This window comes from Mus musculus, chromosome 1, assembly GCF_000001635.26.
Source record: "Mus musculus strain C57BL/6J chromosome 1, GRCm38.p6 C57BL/6J".
Lineage (NCBI taxonomy): Eukaryota > Metazoa > Chordata > Mammalia > Rodentia > Muridae > Mus > Mus musculus.
The window spans coordinates 176832681-176851038 of NC_000067.6; the positions used below are offsets into that span (position 1 = coordinate 176832681).

The window sequence follows — 18358 nt, forward strand, 5'->3', positions numbered from 1 at the left end:
GACAAAGAAGTGGGAAGAAGAGGAAGTGAAGTGAGAGAGGAAATCAGGCAGACGAGTGAGTAAGAGGCAGGGGGCATGAGCAGGGAAGGAAGCGATGGTCGCAGCACATCTGCCTTTCAGTCTGAGCAAAGAGGATTTGCCAAAAGGAAACTACAGTCATAATCGTAGACAAGACAAGGTTCTAGGGGCTATGATGTCGATCTTACTCATTCCCGTGTAGTGAAAGGCATGCAAACCCGGGAATAACTGTAGTAGGTGTACTGGCCAGCCCTTTAGCCTCTGTGACATCACTGTTGTTGCACAGTTGTGCTTGCTGCTTGCTTGGGTAGGTAAACAGGTCTTTCTCCAGTGCTTTCTTGATACAGTGTTGAAATTAATATGAATAAAACTTTTTAGCATATCTTAAATGTTGGTGAGTTAGGAATATTATCTTCCTCAAGGAAAAATAGGCTTTTTTAGTGACTCAGATATTCATACTAAATCTCAGCAGTGCTTTAGGTTAATTTGAACTTAGATTTCCTAGTGTCACACTATCCTCTTCTGTAAAAGACTGCAATAATATATAGTAATTACCATTTGTTCTGACTGCATGGGTATGTATCAGGCACTGCATCAAGCCTGTTATTTTCCTTGTATTATTTCAGTTTCACAATAGCCATGCAAGGCAAGTGCTACTATTTGTGTTTAAGAGGAGAAAGTTAAAATATGTAGTAGTTAAGTAACTGACTCTCTGTCACAGAGCTACAAAATGGTGAAGCAAGAACTGGAGCCCAGGCTGTCTTGACCCCCTTGAATGCAGTTACCTAAGCTCATGTTTTGTTCCCTGTTTGTATAAATTAGTAAGAGATGCTTGCATTGAACCAAACCATAATGCCCAGAGGTTTCTCCCAGAAAAGAAAGAACTGTGTTCCTCAATTCTCTCTCTGCACTTGCAGGCAAGCCCCCAAGATTTGAAACTTCTGGGTGGGTTCATTACCTAGATGTTATAGAGGAATGGTAATGGTATTATTAAAACTAAAACTATTCACAGTATGCATCAATCATCTTTTAAAATCATAGTTTAACCCCCATGAAAGTTTCCTGTCAGAAAAGCGTTCTCTGTAGCTAAAAAGTATAATATAAAAAAATATGTTACTTATTAGAGATTTTTGGCACTAACTTAAAGATCTAGGATAGGACTTATAAGTAGAAAGTTTCTGGGTCAGTTTCTGTACTAATATTTCCTACAGTAAGTAAATAAGAAGTTTTCAATGGTTTTAAGGATTTAAAAAATTGGTTAAATACTATTCAAGTTTTCAAAAGTGATCTGTAGAAGACAAGCACTTATTTCTAAAGAATAATAATATTTCTATCAAGGGCCTGCAATCCGTGGTCTGTAGCCAGCTTCTCTAGAGAAATTATTACCTCATCCTGGATTGATTTCAGAAGCAACAGAATATGAGCAGATCTTGTAAGACATAGCCCTACTTACACAATAGTTTGCAGACGTGTTGGCCTGGGACCCGGATTCATTCCCTGGCCTCCTTCTCTCCCCACCCTCTACTTTATCTCTTTCTTAGTCAGGGTTTCTATTCCTGCACAAACAAGAAGCAAGTTGAGGAGGAAAGGGTTTATCCAGCTTACACTTCCACACTGCTGTTCATCACCAAAGGAAGTCTGGACTGAAACTCAAGCAGGTTAGGAAGCAGGAGCTGATGCAGAGGCCATGGAGGGATGTTCCTTACTAGCTTGCTTCCCCTGGCTTGCTCAGCCTGCTCTCTTATAGAACCCAAGACTACCAGCCCAGGGATGGCACTACTCTCAATGGGCGGGGCCTATTGATCACTAATTGAGAAAATGCCCCACAGCTGCATCTCATGGAGGCATTTCCCCAACTGAAGCTCCTTTCTCTGTGATAACTCCAGCTTGTGTCAAGGTAACACACAAAACCAGCCAGTACACCTCTGTTAATTGTAACTTTAATTTTTCAAATTCTTAAATGAGTTAACCCTCTTTTAGCCCACCACCCAACAGAAGGTGGGAAAGAAAGGATATGGGGGAAGTGGACCTGTTTAGAAAACTTCTTTGGAGCAACTCCTGTCTGTGTTGTCTGGAAATCTGCAGTTCAGTTTACAGGTTAGCAGATGGCGGCAACAAACTTTTCACAGATACACAGCAGTGCAGTTCAGTAGAGTTGGGATAGCAAACACGAATCAACAGTGGAGACATGACCTAGCAGAGATAACCTGGCCATAGCTTCAGCTTGAGTCAGCAGGAAGGACCCAGAGGAATGCCCTGAGAAGTTCCTGGTTGTGCCTCTCCTCTCAGCAGTGATCAGCAATGCTGCGAGACTGACAAACTGTTGCACAGCTAGCTCTCTAAACAAGCCAAGCTCAGCCTCTGCCACTGTCCGTCAAGTTCTATTTAGTCCCTCCATAGATCACGTGTCCTCCACATGCCTTGCCTCAGCACAATCGCCTGTCTCAGCTGGCATCACTCTGCCAATCAGCCCGAGTCCTTGGAAGCATCAAGAAGCTGCAGCACACCACCAGAAGTTTTTTGGTGCATTTCTCTCTATGGCGTCCTGGCAAAATACAGCTCAACTACACAATGTAAAGCTGACCAGTACATGCATGTTGTTATCGAAGAATCCTTCATCAGGTATCCTTTCTTGCTTTAGCAGAACATCCTCTCTCCTGTGTCAGCTTCAACAAAACGTTTCTTCAGGAGTCTGCCTTAGCCTTTCACACCTGTGTCCACTTTAACGCAACGGCAACATTCCTTCACGTGTTTGCCCCAGCAAAACACCATCCCACCGACTTTCCAAAGAACCCTCAAGTTTCCACTTCCCTTAACAGTGATGCAGGATGGTGGCAGCGGCGGCAGCCTAAGCAGCAGCAGTCCCAGGCGCACACGCCAGCTCGCCTGCTCTCGCTGCTCTTGCCCTCTCCAGCTCTCTCCATCCCGTCTACCGAAAGGTGCTGGGCGGATCCGGGGCGGTGGAGGCCGAGCGGCTGCAGTGGCGGTACCGGCGGAGGCAGTGGTAGCGGCGGCGGGAGGCAGGATGAGCGCACGCGGTGAGGGCGCCGGGCAGCCTTCCACATCAGCCCAGGGGCAACCTGCCGCCCAGGTGCCACAGAAGCGAGGACGCGGCCGACCCAGGAAGCAGCAGCAAGAGCCAACCTCCTAAGCTCCTGTGAGCCCTCTCCTAAGAGACCCAGAGGAAGACCCAAAGGCAGCAAAAACAAGAGTCCCTCTAAAGCAGCCCAGAAGAAAGCAGAGACCATTGGAGAAAAAACGGCCAAGAGGCAGACCTAGGAAATGGCCACAACAAGTCGTTCAGAAGAAGCCTGCTCAGGAGACTGAAGAGACATCCTCCCAAGAGTCCGCAGAGGAGGATTAGGGGGCGCCGACATTCAATTTCTACCTCAGCATCAGTTGGATCTTTTGAAGGGAGAAGACACTGCAGTGACCACTTATTCTTAACTGCCACGATCTTTCTACTTTCTGCGGGGTGGGGCAGGGGCGGGGCTGGGCGAGGGGCGGGGCCGGGGTGGGAGAAATCGCATAACCTTGAGAAGGACTATATTAATCACTTTGTAATCCCTTCACAGTCCCAGGTTTAGTGAAAAACTGCTGTAAACACGGGGAACACAGTTTAACAATGCAACTTTTAATGACTGTTTTCTTTTTCCTTAACTTACTAATAGTATGTGGATCTGATAAGCAAGGGTGTGTGGTTGAAGAAAACCTCTGTGGTGGGCTTAATCAGTCACTACATGCAAACCCTAAACCGGCACCCTGGTGACCGGGGGCATTCGTATAAGAAAAGCATTGTGTGTGACTCTGTGTCCACTCAGATGCCACCCCCACCATGATCATAGAAAATCTGCTTAGGACACCAAAGATGAGAACTAGACACTACTCTCCTTTGTGTATAATCTTGTAGACACTTACTTGATTTTTTTTTCTTTTTTTACTTTTCAATTCTGAATGAGACAAAATGCTGGTGTATCTTTTAATACAGCTAGCAAACCAGAATAAGTTATGCTCGTTTTTTGTCTTGTTTTGTTTTTTTCAAAAAGGGAAGTAAACGAGAACCGTTGACTCCTCCGTTTATGGACTCACACACAGCAGCAGGAGTGATAAGCCCACAAGCTCTCTTTCCCGCCTCGGGAAATCTACACAGCCAAAAGCCACTTAGCCATAAATGACACTTGTCAGCCTTGAAGCATCCGAGATAACTAGCTGAGTAAAATGATCCTTTTTTGGAATTTAATGAAAAGGTTAACAGTACCCAATGAACCCACCCAAGTGATGACGTGGGAGGAGCGAAACCGAAATCTCTCTTGCTATATAAAGGACACTATTTTTTAAAAAATAATAATAAAAACAGCTCCCGCTCGCTCTCCTCTCTCCCTCCCTTCTCTCCCTCGCCTCTCTCTCCTCTCTATATTCTCTGTTCTTCATTGTGTACCAGTGTCCGTGAAAGACCGCAGTACCACTTACCTCAGATGAAGCCTGCGTGTTACGTCCTGTAACACCTTTCGTTTTGACATAAGATGGCTAGCCCGGGTGCATTATCTTGGTTCGGACTGCCATCTCTGCATTCACGCTGCACTTTTAGCCAGAGATGCAATAATCCCTACACTCAATACTACCTCTGAATGCTACAGTTAATTTACAGCCCTGCCCTTGTTACACGCTGCTAGACACAAGCCCTGCAAGAGAAAGGGGGGAAAAAAACCCACCAAAACCAAACCAAACCTTACTGGGTCGGCATCTCAGCCATCCCCAGTTCTCGACCATTCTTGTCTGTACTCTTACTCCGTCTCTGCAGGCTATGCATGTTTCTATGACTTTTTTTTTTTTAAAATTAAAATGTTACAAATGCTTGTGGCAGCTTTCCTGCTAGATTGTTACATTAATTTGAAACAGTTTTGAGTCAAGTTGCTCCTAGGTTCTTAAGGAGAATTTATTTTTCAGTGGCACTACTTTGTATCACACACACACACACACACACACACACACACACACACACATCTGTAGTGTTCAAATATAAGTCTCCAAGTTTGTACCTCAAATGAATTATTGAAACAAATGGACTTCCTGATTTGCAAGGAACTACCTCCACACTTCCAAAGGAACAAACTTGCAGCCTATATCGCTCATTGATTTCCTTCCCCCATGTTTGAAGGAGTTCAAACCTCACCTCTCCCTCATCGAAACTATTTTTTTGTAAAATACACTTGATAGAAACACAATTTTTTTACATACTTTTGCAAAAATAAATGAATTAAAATCAAGCCAACCTTCAAAGAAACTTGAAATTTTGCTACAACCAGCTCAGCCTTTTGCCTAATGCAATGAAAAAGGAAAAAAAATAGATTTCTAAGATTAGTTGCCTAGAAGAATATGCTTGACCGATATTTTTTCATGTATTTTACACAATGTGATTTTTGTAAAAAAATGTCTCAAGCAGATTTGTTTTGGACGCTTCTTGTGTAGAGTTTCTATGCCTTTCTCTCCTATTAAGTGTGCTGACTTTCCAGAGTGTTACCCACTGGGCCAGGAGGTGGTTTCTCATAGTGGCTTGTGTCAGTATAAGTTAATACTGAAGCCAAATGAAACAAACAAACAAACAAACAACCATGTCTCTTTCAGCTGTTTTCAGGGAGGTCACTTCAAAGGCCACGTGCCGCTCTGAGACTGGCAGATGGCTCACTGTCGTGAGTTGCCAAAGGAGCTATGGAGAGATTAAAACTCAACGTGACTATTAACAATGCATTAAATAATCAAATAAACAATGGCTTATAAATATCAGATTCTCATTCCAGGTCTTCGGATGTGCCTTACAGAAACCTCATTTTGGCCAGCTCATAAAAACTGAAGCAGTTTCTCGTGTTGGCCAGACTGGGCACACTGAGCAATTTCCATCTCTGATGAAGTTATTCCTTATTTCCTGTATGTTGTACAATCAAAACACACTACTACCTCTTAAGTCCCAGTATACCTCATTTTTCATACTGAAAAAAAAGAAAAAAAGAGAGAAAAAAAAGGCTTCTGTCCAATGGAACAGTGAGAACATCATAAAATTTTTATATATATAGTTTATTTTTATGGGAGATAAATTTTATAAGACTGTTTTTTACTGTTGTTGGTCACAGCTAAGTAAAACTGGACATCTAACTTCTCTACCATTTCTGTGAGCTAAGTATGTTTGCAGGAAAAACTTATCAAGACGATTAACTGCATCCAACCTTCTCCCTGTTCCTTTGTGCGCCCTCTGACTTATTTCTCTGTTCCTTGTGTAGAGTCGCTGTCTGTGATTGTGCTTGGATGGCTTGCTTGTGGCAATACCTTCTCTAGTGGATTATCACTGTCTGCACAATAAACATAACAGCCTCTGTGGGAAAAAAAACAGTGATGCAAACTGCCTGTGAATCTGTGAATGTTCTTGCAGGGTGGGGCTCCTCTCCCCACCCAGCTTCTTGGGAGGCTGCCCCTTTATGGAAGGGTTTGTTCATCTAAATGACACACTAGGACCACAACTTCTCCAGAAAACTAATTGAAATTTCTCATTGCTCTCAATGTCCAACATCCTCTCTTGTGAGTTGGTCCTAAGATACGAGGATTGCAGAGTCTTCAATGTCTTTTAAGAACTGAGCTTTTCTTGACTTGGAGCTATGATCCTGAAAACCTCAATTGCCACAAAAGCCAATGACTTTCAAGTTTTTGTCTAAAATAAAAGAATAATGGATTAGAGAAATGAAATACACAGATCACAGAGGGTCAGTTTTAGAGAAAAGTTTATTATAGCACAATGATGTGTTCACCAACCCAGAAATTCTCCAACCCCCTATCATATGGAATTTTAAGAAGGCTCCTTACATAGGCATGGTTGATTTGTTAATGACCAAACAAACCAGTATCCATTTGCAAGTCAGTCTCCAGCTCTCCTATCCTCAGAGAACAGGGAGGCCAAGAGTTTCCCCTTCTAACAAGATTTCTGGTAAACCCTGCCCCCCTTCATGAAGCCATGGAGGAACCCATGTCATCTAATTAGCATAAACGTCCCCATCACTCACGGTCATGAAGGTCTTAGGACCTCTTGTATTGACAGTTGTGCACTAATACCCAGTATCATACCAAACTATGGTCTTTTTCACTCTAAAATTGTCAGGAGTTTTGGAAGCACTATCAGGAATCCAGAGCGGAGAACACCCATGTCTCTCTCATTGTGTAAAAAGCATGAACATACTGCAGCCAGATAAATCCTTACAATTTATCCTTGGGGCTCTTAGCAAATTATATGAAGTACACAAAAAATGTCTAACATGTTTTCAACTATGATTATTAGCATCTATGGAATATGGAAAATATAAGACTGTCAGTTTCCAGAGTGTCTGTTTTCTGAGAATGTTGAATACACAGGCATCAGGCTTCTCTGTGGATATTTGCATTATTCCCTGCATATGTGGGCACTTGACCCTTTAATACCCACTGTCTAGCACAGCCTGTGTGTGCACATGTTCCGCATGGCTGGGAATCATGATTCCATTTATAGTCTGCATGTTTACTTAATGTTGAATATCAGCTGCAGCTAATGGCGTGTTTTATTTTAGGGAAACATGCAGAATTCTTGGATTATGACACGAGAAGATTCTAGGGTGGATGAAGCTGCAAAGAGACCATTTTCTCATGGTGATGCTGAAACTGGCAAAACTGCATCCACTGGTGATGCCAATAAATGGAAGCTGGAGCTGGTGAGTGTGGAGTGCTTCTGCACCTCTGTTTCTTCTCATCTCAGGTCGCTCTTCACCTTTGCCCTTCGGCCTTAGTCATTTCAGTCGCTCTCTGTTCCACTTGCTCAATCCAGTCTTGAACCCCTCCAATGGATTTGCCAAGTCTGTTATTGAGATTTTTCTGTTCTAGATTCTCGGTTCCCTTCTAAAACAGCCCCTGCTTTCTCCAGGTCTTAGCCTATGTTTCCCCTTGTTCTTTGGATGTACAGGAGGCAATTGCTTATAGCCTTTTCTTTAGTAAGTCTGATGTCTGGTTTCTCACAGATTGTTTTTTTTTTTTCTTTTTTCAATTTATCCTGTTCATGACCCTACACTTTTATCTCCTTTACTCCGCAAACTTTCCCAGACAGTTGAATATATTCTTATCTGTACTCCTTGTCTCCTGTTTTCACTGTAACACCTGAGAGCACATTCAGCCTGCTCATTTTACAGTTGCAAGTGATTTCTACCTAGTAATAGTTTTGATACCACATGGACCAGTTCGACATCCTCTTTCCCAACATTCTTCCTGCACAACGCAATTTGAGTTCATTAAAGTACTCAAAAGTTTACAGCCTAGTGATTTTCTCTGAAAGAGTACTCAGGAAATTTTGGATCAAGATTTTTTTTTCCATCCTTGTACATCCTTGCTGTGTTCCCTGCCACCCAGTGTCTCTGCACTCCATAGCTAATCAACATCCTGACTTCCATGAGCATTTGCCAAGAACACATTACTGAACATTCTACTTGAATGTGCGAATTAAGGGAAGCTTATATAGATGGAGCCTTACAACGGTATCCGTTCTTTAATTTAGCTCCCCTTTCTTTCTCCTTCTCCATCTTCCTTACCCCTTTTCTCTTTTAACTTTAGTTTGGCTTTTAGAGATAGGGTCTCATATTGCCCAGGGTGGCATTGAACTCACTGTGGTACCAAATTTGGCTTTGAACTCAATCCTCCTGCCTCTGCTTCTCAAGTGCTGGCATTACATGTATGTCCCAACCATTTGTCTTTGTTTCCTACCATTGCATTTCTAGATCTGTCCATGTTACTGCATGTAGCAAAAGAGTAGCAATTTTCATTGAGGAGCCACCAAATGAATGTACCATAAGTGACTTATCTAGTGCTGATGGATATTTGTTGTGCTTCTAGCTTGGTGCTTGTGTGAGTATTTCTGCAGAGAACATTCATTATGTCTGTGAGCATGCACCTCACACATTCTTGGTCTTAGGCTATGTTAGTGTTCGACTTGAATTGATTATCAATGGCTGTCTTCTACGAAGTGCTTTACCAGTTTATACCCTATACATGGTACAGGACTTATCCTGAAGTCCACACCCCTTTTTATACACTGTTGGCAGTTTTTCTAATGATCTTGTGTGTATTTGCTTGGGGTTTTTTGGGGTTTTTTTGTTTGTTTATTTTTTGGGTTTTTTTGTAATGAGTCTGTTTCGTACAAGGTCTCTCTAGGCTGGTCTGGAACTCATCATGAGCCCAGGCTACCCTTGAGCTTATAGCAAAGTATGCTGTATAGTGTTTCTGCTCCTTGATATATTATGTTTATTTGATATGTTGATTTGGGGAACACACACACACACACACACACACACATATACTTACACATGCTTTACTATGTGTAGTAAGTTTTGTAGTCTCACTAAGTATATCTTACTTTTTAATTCTCCTGGTAGCTAATTGCTTGCTTTAGTTACAAAGATTTCATTGTTTATTCGTTGTATAGTGCTTTCTGTATTTTTTTTTTATGGTTTTAGAGCTTTATTGTAGAAAGGCAGGGAGAAAGGAGAGAAGGTAGAAAGAGAGAGGGAGAGGCCGGCCATGGTCACATGGAGAGAAGGGGGAAGGGAAAGAGAGAAAGAGAGCTAGAGAGTAAGGAATGTGAGAGCTTAAGAGTGTGCGCTTTCTGTACCTTAAAAAGTCCCTTTCTTCCTGACACAGGATATTTTCCTAAAGTATTTTCTGGAGTGTTTAGCTCTGCCTTTTACATTTAGATATACAATCTGCCTGGAATTCATCTTGGTATGTGATATGAAGCACACAGATTATGTTTTGGTTTTGTCTAGTGTGTTTATCGATATATTAGAGTTCTATTTATTGAAAAGGTAGTCTTGTGCCCTCATGATTTACATGTTGTGTTTTGTGCCTGTGGTTTTAAGGGTTCAACCCAACAGCCTGCACATGTGAGGTGAGCAAGCACACACCTGGGAACCTCCCCTGCATCTCAGCACCTTTTCCATGGCTTACAAGTGTTCTGTTTCTCTATGTGTTTCATTGTGCGCATACTAAACTGTCTTGATTATTATAGCCTGAATTGTAGACCATGTCACATAGAATGTTACTCTTTTTCCAAAAGAGTATCTTTACTATTTTGGCCTTTTGCATTTCCAAATACATTGTAGAGTTTGATTTAGATTGTCTTTCTAAAGTATATGTTATTTGGGAATTAATGGCCTTATAATACCATTTCACCCATCCTTGTGAACTCCATACAACTTCATGTATTTAAGTTATCTTTAACGTTCATTAGGCTTTTTTTTTTCTTTGAGATTATGGGAATCAAAACTTGGGCCAAGTACCACTAGGCAAAGCACTACATTGCTGAGTTGCATCCCTGGCCTTTGGCTTTCTTGAAACAGGATCTTTCAGCATATCTCAGGATGCTCTGGACCTGGTCTATTTCAGGGATGCCTAGAATCTAGGGCCTAGAACTCCTGACCATCCTGCCTGTGCCTCTGCAGTGCAGTGGATATGGAGTATACCCCATGCTCGGCTATGTTTAGGTTCTGAGGAAAGGATTCAAATACCCTTCATTAGAATCAGTCCTTAGTTGGTATGGATGCTATCATAAATATAATATTTATTTTCATATTTCATTTCTGAACTCCTCACATGATTTTTAAAAAGCTTACAGATTTTTTACTAAGTCATACAGCTTTAAAAACTAGCATTAGAATGGTGGGATTTCTCTTCTTCTATCCTTTACTTTTAACCTGTTTGTGTCTTACTAGCCGAGGGTGGTTTCCTTTAGAAGCACACAGCTGGGTTCTGGCTCTCAGCCACTCTGGTGTTAGTTTTATAATGTAGTATCTATGCCATTGTTAATTAATGGGACTATTCATACCATTGGTTTTCACTCAACGTGGTCATCTTGATTTTTGAGTTCTTTTTATGGTCCTATTGTTTGTTCTCTGTGTCACTGCTTGAATTATTTTGGGGGTTTCTTTGCTCTCTTTCCTGGGTCTGAAATCGTATTTCTCACTGGCACTCACTTATCACTCAGTTCAGGAACCTAGATGAGTTTTGTCATTTTCTGTCTCAGATCTAATCAGTTATGAACTTCCATCCTCCTGACTCTTGAATATCTCAACACTACAAACTTACTTTTCAGTATTTATCACTGGGTTGTCTTCACGGTCTGACCTACCTATGCATCTGCAATTAGTTCTTTATAAACAGTGTTTCCCCGCCCCCGTTATTCTGATGCTACACTCAATCTGCTAAGTTTCCAGTGCATGTCCAGTGCCTCAGCTACATGGGTTGGATAAACAGATGTCTTAGCATTTACCCTCTTCCCGTGTCCCACACTTTCCTGTCTCTCCCACGTCCAGCTGCTCTTGTCGTAGCTCTTTACTGTCTGGTGATCCAGTCAGGCTGCCCAAAGATACGGTGTGATGTGATAGCTTCAGATTCTCTCCTGGAAATCCTCCTTCATGCCTTAACTCCTGCTCTAAGAAGCCTATTTTTTTTAACTGGATTAGAAAGCTTTGCCTTTATAACTCTGCTTTCCTCCTGTTCATCTCACAGAGACTCATGTGCCACTCTGTTCCTTACAAGAGTATAGACTCTTGCTGAGGTTTGAGGTACCTTTGTGTAGATTCCTAAAAAGTACCTGTTTAATGGTAGATTGCACAGAGAGTCAGCTTACAGATGGGCTGTCCATTTGACTTATCATGGTAGGCACTAAACTTTTAACCTTCCTATTCAAAGTATGTATATATTGCACGCCAAACATATTTCACTTACAAAGAGGAATTCTGATAAGTTTGAGATTTACCATTATGAGACTACTAAGTGACAATCAACTTTCTGCAAAGTTCACACTTTTAACGGTAAGACTTGGTATAATATGCATAGTTTTAAAAGAAAATAAGAATGGTAGGCAGTCACTATTTTGGGACCCAATGGCTCTGTATTGGCGTTCACCTAATAGTCAGAACAGCAGAGTGGAGTGAGCTAGTGCACGCACTCCTGAAGCCTGGATCTCCCTGTGGGCGAGAGAGAAAAACTTGAGTTACTATTTAGAATTTAAATTTTTTATGAAAACAAGACATGGCAAAAATGTGCTTTCCTGCCTTGTTCTGCAGGAGAGGCTGAAACTCACATACGAGGCGAAGACTGACCTTCTGGAATCTCAGCTGATGCTTCTGAGGTAAATGAATCATCTATTTCCAGACACATCAAAAGGGTGGGGATCTTAAGGTAGACTTTAGCAGTTGATGAACAATAGATGCAATCAAAATTAGAATTACTTGATAGCACTTCACAATGTAGTACAAAAAAAAATAAGGCAATCAGTCCTGTGCTTCAAGGTTATGGTAAGAGTTAATAAGGTACATATGTTAGGTGTCTCCTGTGCTCAACACTATGCATGGCGGTGACGATACTCTCTGTACTTGTACTGTTTCCTGGACTTAGCCTACAATTTTTTCACTTTCTTTTAGGAAAGACTTAGCTGAATACCAGAAAACCTGTGAGGATCTTAAGGAAAGATTGAAGCATAAAGAGTCTCTTCTGGCTGCGAGTGCATCCAGCCGTGTGGGTGGCCTCTGTTTGAAATGTGCTCAGCATGAAGCTGTTCTTTCCCAGACACACAGCAACGTGCACATCCAGACCATCGAGAGGCTGACTAAGTAAGTGTGCCTTGTGTCCGGATCTTTGGCCACGGAGGACATTGTATCTATAAGGGCATGTGTCCTTTGATCTGATGGGGAGTCACATACAGTTAACTTCAACTCCCAATAAACCAGAGTTTAGATGGTCCCTTCTCTGTAGCTTTCATGAAGAAAGAGTGGCGAAGGTCGGGTCCGCCAGCCATGGGGAAACGTCTTAGTTCAAATCTCATTTGAGGTAAGAGGATTGAAATAGGTAATCCTCATGGGTCACGCAGTTCAGTGACTGCAGTCTCAACAGCCTTCTTCACAAGATGGGTGTGACTGCACCTCTTTAGATTGCGTCGTGTCTTGGATTTACAGTGTGGTTTAGGCAGAATGGGCTATCAGCACATCTTCTTCACGTGCCTGTTGCAGAGCATATTCTGATGTCACAGGAAGAGGATGCAGCTGTCACAGCATCAGCAGAGGAAGGCTGACTAGGGGGTGATTACAAAGAAGCTATGTTCAAATTCTTGCCCAGGCTGAAATACCACAGGCCCCCATGTGCATTTCGTGATCTAGTTTCACTCTCCTGAAGGAAGTCTTTTCTCTTCTGTAAAATTTCATTCAGTAGAAATTGAAAATTATTGGTTATTATAAAATCCAGTGCTGTTTTGCAGTCTGTGCTTTCCTATGCTCATTAGTCTTGACCCATCTCTGTCTGCTGTGCTCATCTCAGAAGCTCAAACTGCATTTATTTCCAAGTTATTCCCTCACTAAGTCCCACCCAGTAGGTCCTCAACTGACTTCATGCTTTCCTCTGAATCTTTAGAATACATCATGTCCACTTGAGAGCCACACTGAGGTCTTGTTTATTGCTTCAGCTCTGGGTCCTGCCAGAGTCCCTGGCCTTGTTGTTCACTCAGTGTTCATGTTCTGACTGGTAAGTCAGAGATCCCATAGGCAGAATTGATATACAAACATGGAATGACTGATCATTAAAGGCAGGCAGATATTCTTTACAACAACTTGCTTTATTGCTCTGAATGGAGTTTTCTATTCTGCTATTTTCTGGGAAAATATACAAAGGCATCTTTACCTTATGAACAGGAGCACTGAGCTTTGACACAGACTGCCTTGGATGCATAGTCTAGTTCTTCCACTGTTTGCTGTGTAATTTCACTGGGGTTGTCTAGCCTTTCTGGGTCTCTGTCTTCTCACTTTTAGAGCATATGAGGTGTTTGGGACAGTAGTTGAGATGATATCTATACAGTGCTTCTTTGTAAATGCTCAGCGTTCTTCTGCTGAGCAGTATCTACATACTAAACACCAGAGCCTCTGCACTTCACAGAGCATAAGAAGGTTTGATGTTTCTGCCAACGGTGACTTCCACACACGATTAATGTACTGACTGCTGTACAAAACCCAACTTGCCAGTAGGGATGACTGGTAGCTGATGGCCTTGATTTTGCTAAGTATGTTGTGAGTTATTATTAAAGCTTTTACATATATTCAATAAAACACACACATGCACGCACACACACATGCACACACACACACACACACACATATAATATTTTTCCTACCCAAATAATAGTGAGTGTTATTTGACCAGGCCTGAGCTAGGTAATTGAAAAACATAGTCTCCTTTAATCTTAAAATGCATTGTGTAAGGCAGGCACTGTTATGTGCATTTATAAGTTGGGAAGCAGTGGCTCAGAGAAATTAAATTTTTCTTTCTATTTGATAAAAATAAAATAGAACTGTACTTTGCAAACTGAATTATGTATAAAGAGCCAAATGTAGTTCAGACTATAAAAGTATTAGAAGTAAACTGATAGCTTTGGACTTGTATCCTCAGCATGACATGCAAAAGTGAAAGTCATAAACAGCAAAAGATTATTCCCTTGAGTCATTAAAAAATGACCTCATGGGCATCGGGGGTGGTAACCCACACCTATGGTGACCGAGCTCTGTAGGCTAAGGCAGAGGATCCAAGCCAGTCTGAATATAGAGCAGGATCCTGTCTCACAGAGCGTAAGGTTCCTTGTGTAGCTCAGCGGTGTGACACTGATCCACATGTCCAGGGTCTAATTCGCAGCACTACAGGACAATTTTAATTAATTGACTTAATTTACTTAAAGTAAAATATTGCCAATTATAGTAAAAGACTGGGAACATGCTTGCCACGGGTAACTAACTACTAGAGTATGTAAGCAGTTTTGAAATAAAACATGGCAGACTGTCCAGTTGCACTGTGAGTAAGGGGAAGAGGCTGGTAAGAGAGGAAGCTGTCAGTTATCAGAAGATATTTACACGACTAAGAGCAGCCTACTCCATCGGACTGGCCATGACTAATGGTGGATGATTCCACTGAGACCAGGATTTCCGTGCCTTGCCGGTGGCACAATGAAATCAGCACAGCTACTTTGCAGGATGATGTAGCACTCTCTATTAATATTTAATTTATGTGTTATAGTTTCCTACAAAGAAAAGGTCATGTACACACATTAGAGCATCATAGAGAATGCTTTTGTAGCATTATTTGTAAGGGTGTAAAAGCCTGAGCATCCTTCAAAAGAAAGAACTAAACTGTGGTATATGTCAGCTATGCCGATTTATGGAAGAATCGGGGCTGGAGAGATAGCTCAGCCAGCACGCTGCTTGCTGCAAAACATGATGCTCTAAGTTCAGTCCCTGGGAGCCCAGAGAGTGGAAGGAGTGCCCTGAGTCCTATAAGCTGTCCTCTGGCCTCTACAGTGGTACTGTGGCACATACATGTGTAACACACACACACAGTAAATAAACGTGAAAACTTAAAAATTGTATGCACAGCCACACACAGAGTTCACACAGATTTTGTATATCCACATACACATATGTGAAGACCCATGTGGTCTAGTGTGAGCCTAACTCCAAAGTAAATAAATGACCTAGGATAACAGCAAAGCAAAACCATTTGATTTTCTACTATATATCATAGTAGATACTTTCTCTAGGGTCATATATGTATAGAGAAAAAGATTTGAAAGAATGCACATCAGATATTTAACAGTAGTTAACACTGAAAAGGTAGAAAGGGGCCACAAGGATTCAAGATTTGTTTCAGTCTTTAATCCCATTGGTCTTTAATCTAATTTTACATGGAGATTATGAAAAAATATTACGATGATGTTTTATAATAAGTAGATGTCAAAGGCAGTTTTAACTAGTCAGTCTAGTGGAATCAACCAACAAATAAAATCAGCGTGCACCTCTATAGCATTGGCCTTCTAGGCTGTAGAGAACATGTCGAATGAGAGTCACATTGATTTATATTGACTGAGTGTCTGAGGGAGATTACAGTGTTTATATTGATCGGATGTCTGGCTTTTGTTTAGAAAGTAGATTCTTGTCATTTATGAATTCTACTTTTGTTATCTTAAATTTGATCTCAGCCTTTGAGAGGAAGTGCTGGCCTACTTAGTGCACATTTCTGCTGTGTCAGCAATGTGGCCTTATGTTCCACTTCAGTCACAGAATAGGGCGAAAGGTTTCTGCTTTTCTTATTTTTATGGATTGTAAGACTCCCTTTGTGTAATCTGATATTTAGACCTTTCCAACTTATTAGTGCACAATGCTGCCTACTGAGCATGCCGCTGACTTTGAAAAGCATCCAGCATGCCTTGGGTTTGGATTTCTAGTTTTGTGTACTTAATGTCAGTCAGTGCGTGCTACATGATTTTAATGTAGGATTTGGGAACTGAACCTTAAATGTGATAAATCCAAAGAGCTTGCTGGAGCCTTGAGAAACATGAACTTGTGAAACCAGTCGCCAGCTACTCCTTCCGCACTCCAGCAAGATCTCTTCTGGATATGTGAACCGTAAGTGACATGTGGTAGACAGGGAGGGCGTGAGGCATACCACGGGGACCAGACCACCCATGTTTCTGTGGTGCTCCACACTGGGGATCGTAGTAAGTCACTTAAGATGTGTTAATATTGCTTGTGTTTTTAAAGTTGGTTTGAAATCTTCTGAAGTGTCTTCCACTCAGGCTGCTTTGTCCCATAAAGTAGGTAAAAGCAACGCCAATTTCTTTTATTCTCTTTCATAATGATCAAATTTTAATAGTTTTCAGGTGGTAGTTGAAAATTCTTTAGAGAAATCCTGGATACTTTTTTTTTTTTTGAGGAGAAATGATTCCAGTAGTGCTGTCCTGGGTTTTGGTCCATTTTGTGATCATTGGCAGGCTTCTGTCCAGCTGGCATTAAACAGCTGCAGCAGGGAGCTTTCCAAAAATGAGGCACAAAGAAATGTTTCATCAGCCTTCTAGACTTTCCTTAAAGACAGGAGTAATGATGCTTGTTAAAACGCTGTTTACTGCAAATGCATAAAATTGACAGTGACTTAAAGCATTATTGCCTAGTAGTTCTGTATTTCCAGATGAGGTTGATTCATATTTCTTTTATTTATTTATTTATTATATGATTTTTTTCTTTTCTTTTTTTAAATTTAATTTTACTTGTAATTCATTTTTTACACTCCATATTCCATTCTCCTCCCCTCTCCATCCACCCTCCAGCTGTTCCACATTCCACACTTCCTCCCCACCCCACCCCATCTCCACATGGATGCCCCTACCCCCCACCCCACGTGACCTCTAAACTTCCTGGGGCCTCTGTTCTCTTGAGGGCTAAGTGCTTCATCTCTGAATGAACACAGATCTGGAAGTCCTCTACTGTGTGTGTGTTAGGGGCCTCATATCAGCTGGTGTATGCTGTTTGATGGTCCAGTGTTTGAAAGATCTTGGGGGTCCAGATTAACCAAGACTTTTGGTCGTCCTACAGAATCGCCCTTCTCCTCAGCTTCTTTCAGCCTTCTTCAACTCAACCACAGAGATCAGCAGCCTCTGTCTATTGGTTGGGTGCAAATAACTGCATCTGACTCTTTCAGCTGCTTGTTGGATCCCTCGGAGGGCAGTCATGTTAGATCCCTTTTTGTGATTCATGTTTCTTAAAGCAACCTTCTCCTATGTGTATTTACACCCACGGCTGACGTTTTCAGGGTCTTCACCTGGCTTCCCTTGCTCCGACAGTTCATTAAGTTTCTGATGTGCTGCACTCATAGTGTGTGCAAGGGCTTTTCCAGTACAGCCCCATCCCTACCCTCACAGGTTGTGTTCTGTGTGTTGTCTTTACCCCTGCCTGCTTTCTACCTGGGCTGTGGAGTACTGTGAGTTCAGTTCATGGGGCTGGCTCACCTTCACCAGGAAACGCCCTGGCTGAGACCCTGGGGTGATCATGTGCTGTTTTTAAGTTTTTGTACAACTTTGCCTCAGAAGATGATGTCGCATGTGTCTGTTCCACTGTGTCCCTTTGTCCTCAGGCCTAACACTAGTTTTGTCCTCTGGACACAGCCTCTGAAGGAGGACGCACCTGCCCACAATCCACCTGGCTACCTGCCATACTATTGTCACATTTCTGAATACCCAGTAGTCTTGACAAATGCAAGAGGAAAGTGTAGGGTGCAAAGTGGGAGATCAGCTAAGAAAGTGACAGGCAGATGAAGATGGGGGTAGAAGGAACCAAGGCTCCCCACTGACGAGCCCAGGCTGCCACCAAGAGCTCTTTGTTTCCTGAGTATACAGTGTTGGGTAAGGAGTGGAGTTGAAACACAGCCAAAGGCGAGATGCAGCGCTAAGTGTAGGACCCTGAGCTTGCCAGGATGG

At 42.0% G+C, this 18358-nt stretch overlaps 1 protein-coding gene and 1 pseudogene across 18 annotated transcripts in view; one reads left to right on the top strand and one right to left on the bottom strand.

Annotated features, from left to right (window-relative positions):
* Nucleotides 1–18358, top strand: part of Sdccag8 (serologically defined colon cancer antigen 8) — a 205779-nt gene that overhangs the window by 18021 nt on the left and 169400 nt on the right. For all 17 annotated transcript variants that reach the window (NR_151682.1, XR_003947261.1, XR_003947262.1 and 14 more), the window contains 3 exons: nucleotides 7605–7745; nucleotides 12144–12208; nucleotides 12501–12689. Coding sequence is in view for 8 of the 17 variants with exons in the window: in NM_001357390.1 (NP_001344319.1) it covers nucleotides 7605–7745; nucleotides 12144–12208; nucleotides 12501–12689 (395 nt within the window). In the remaining 9 variants the exon portion in view is untranslated. The remainder of the gene's footprint in view (nucleotides 1–7604; nucleotides 7746–12143; nucleotides 12209–12500; nucleotides 12690–18358) is intronic.
* Hmga2-ps1 (high mobility group AT-hook 2, pseudogene 1) lies at nucleotides 1944–3453 on the bottom strand (annotated as a pseudogene). Its single transcript, NR_037996.1, has one exon. The product of NR_037996.1 is annotated as a high mobility group AT-hook 2, pseudogene 1 (transcript).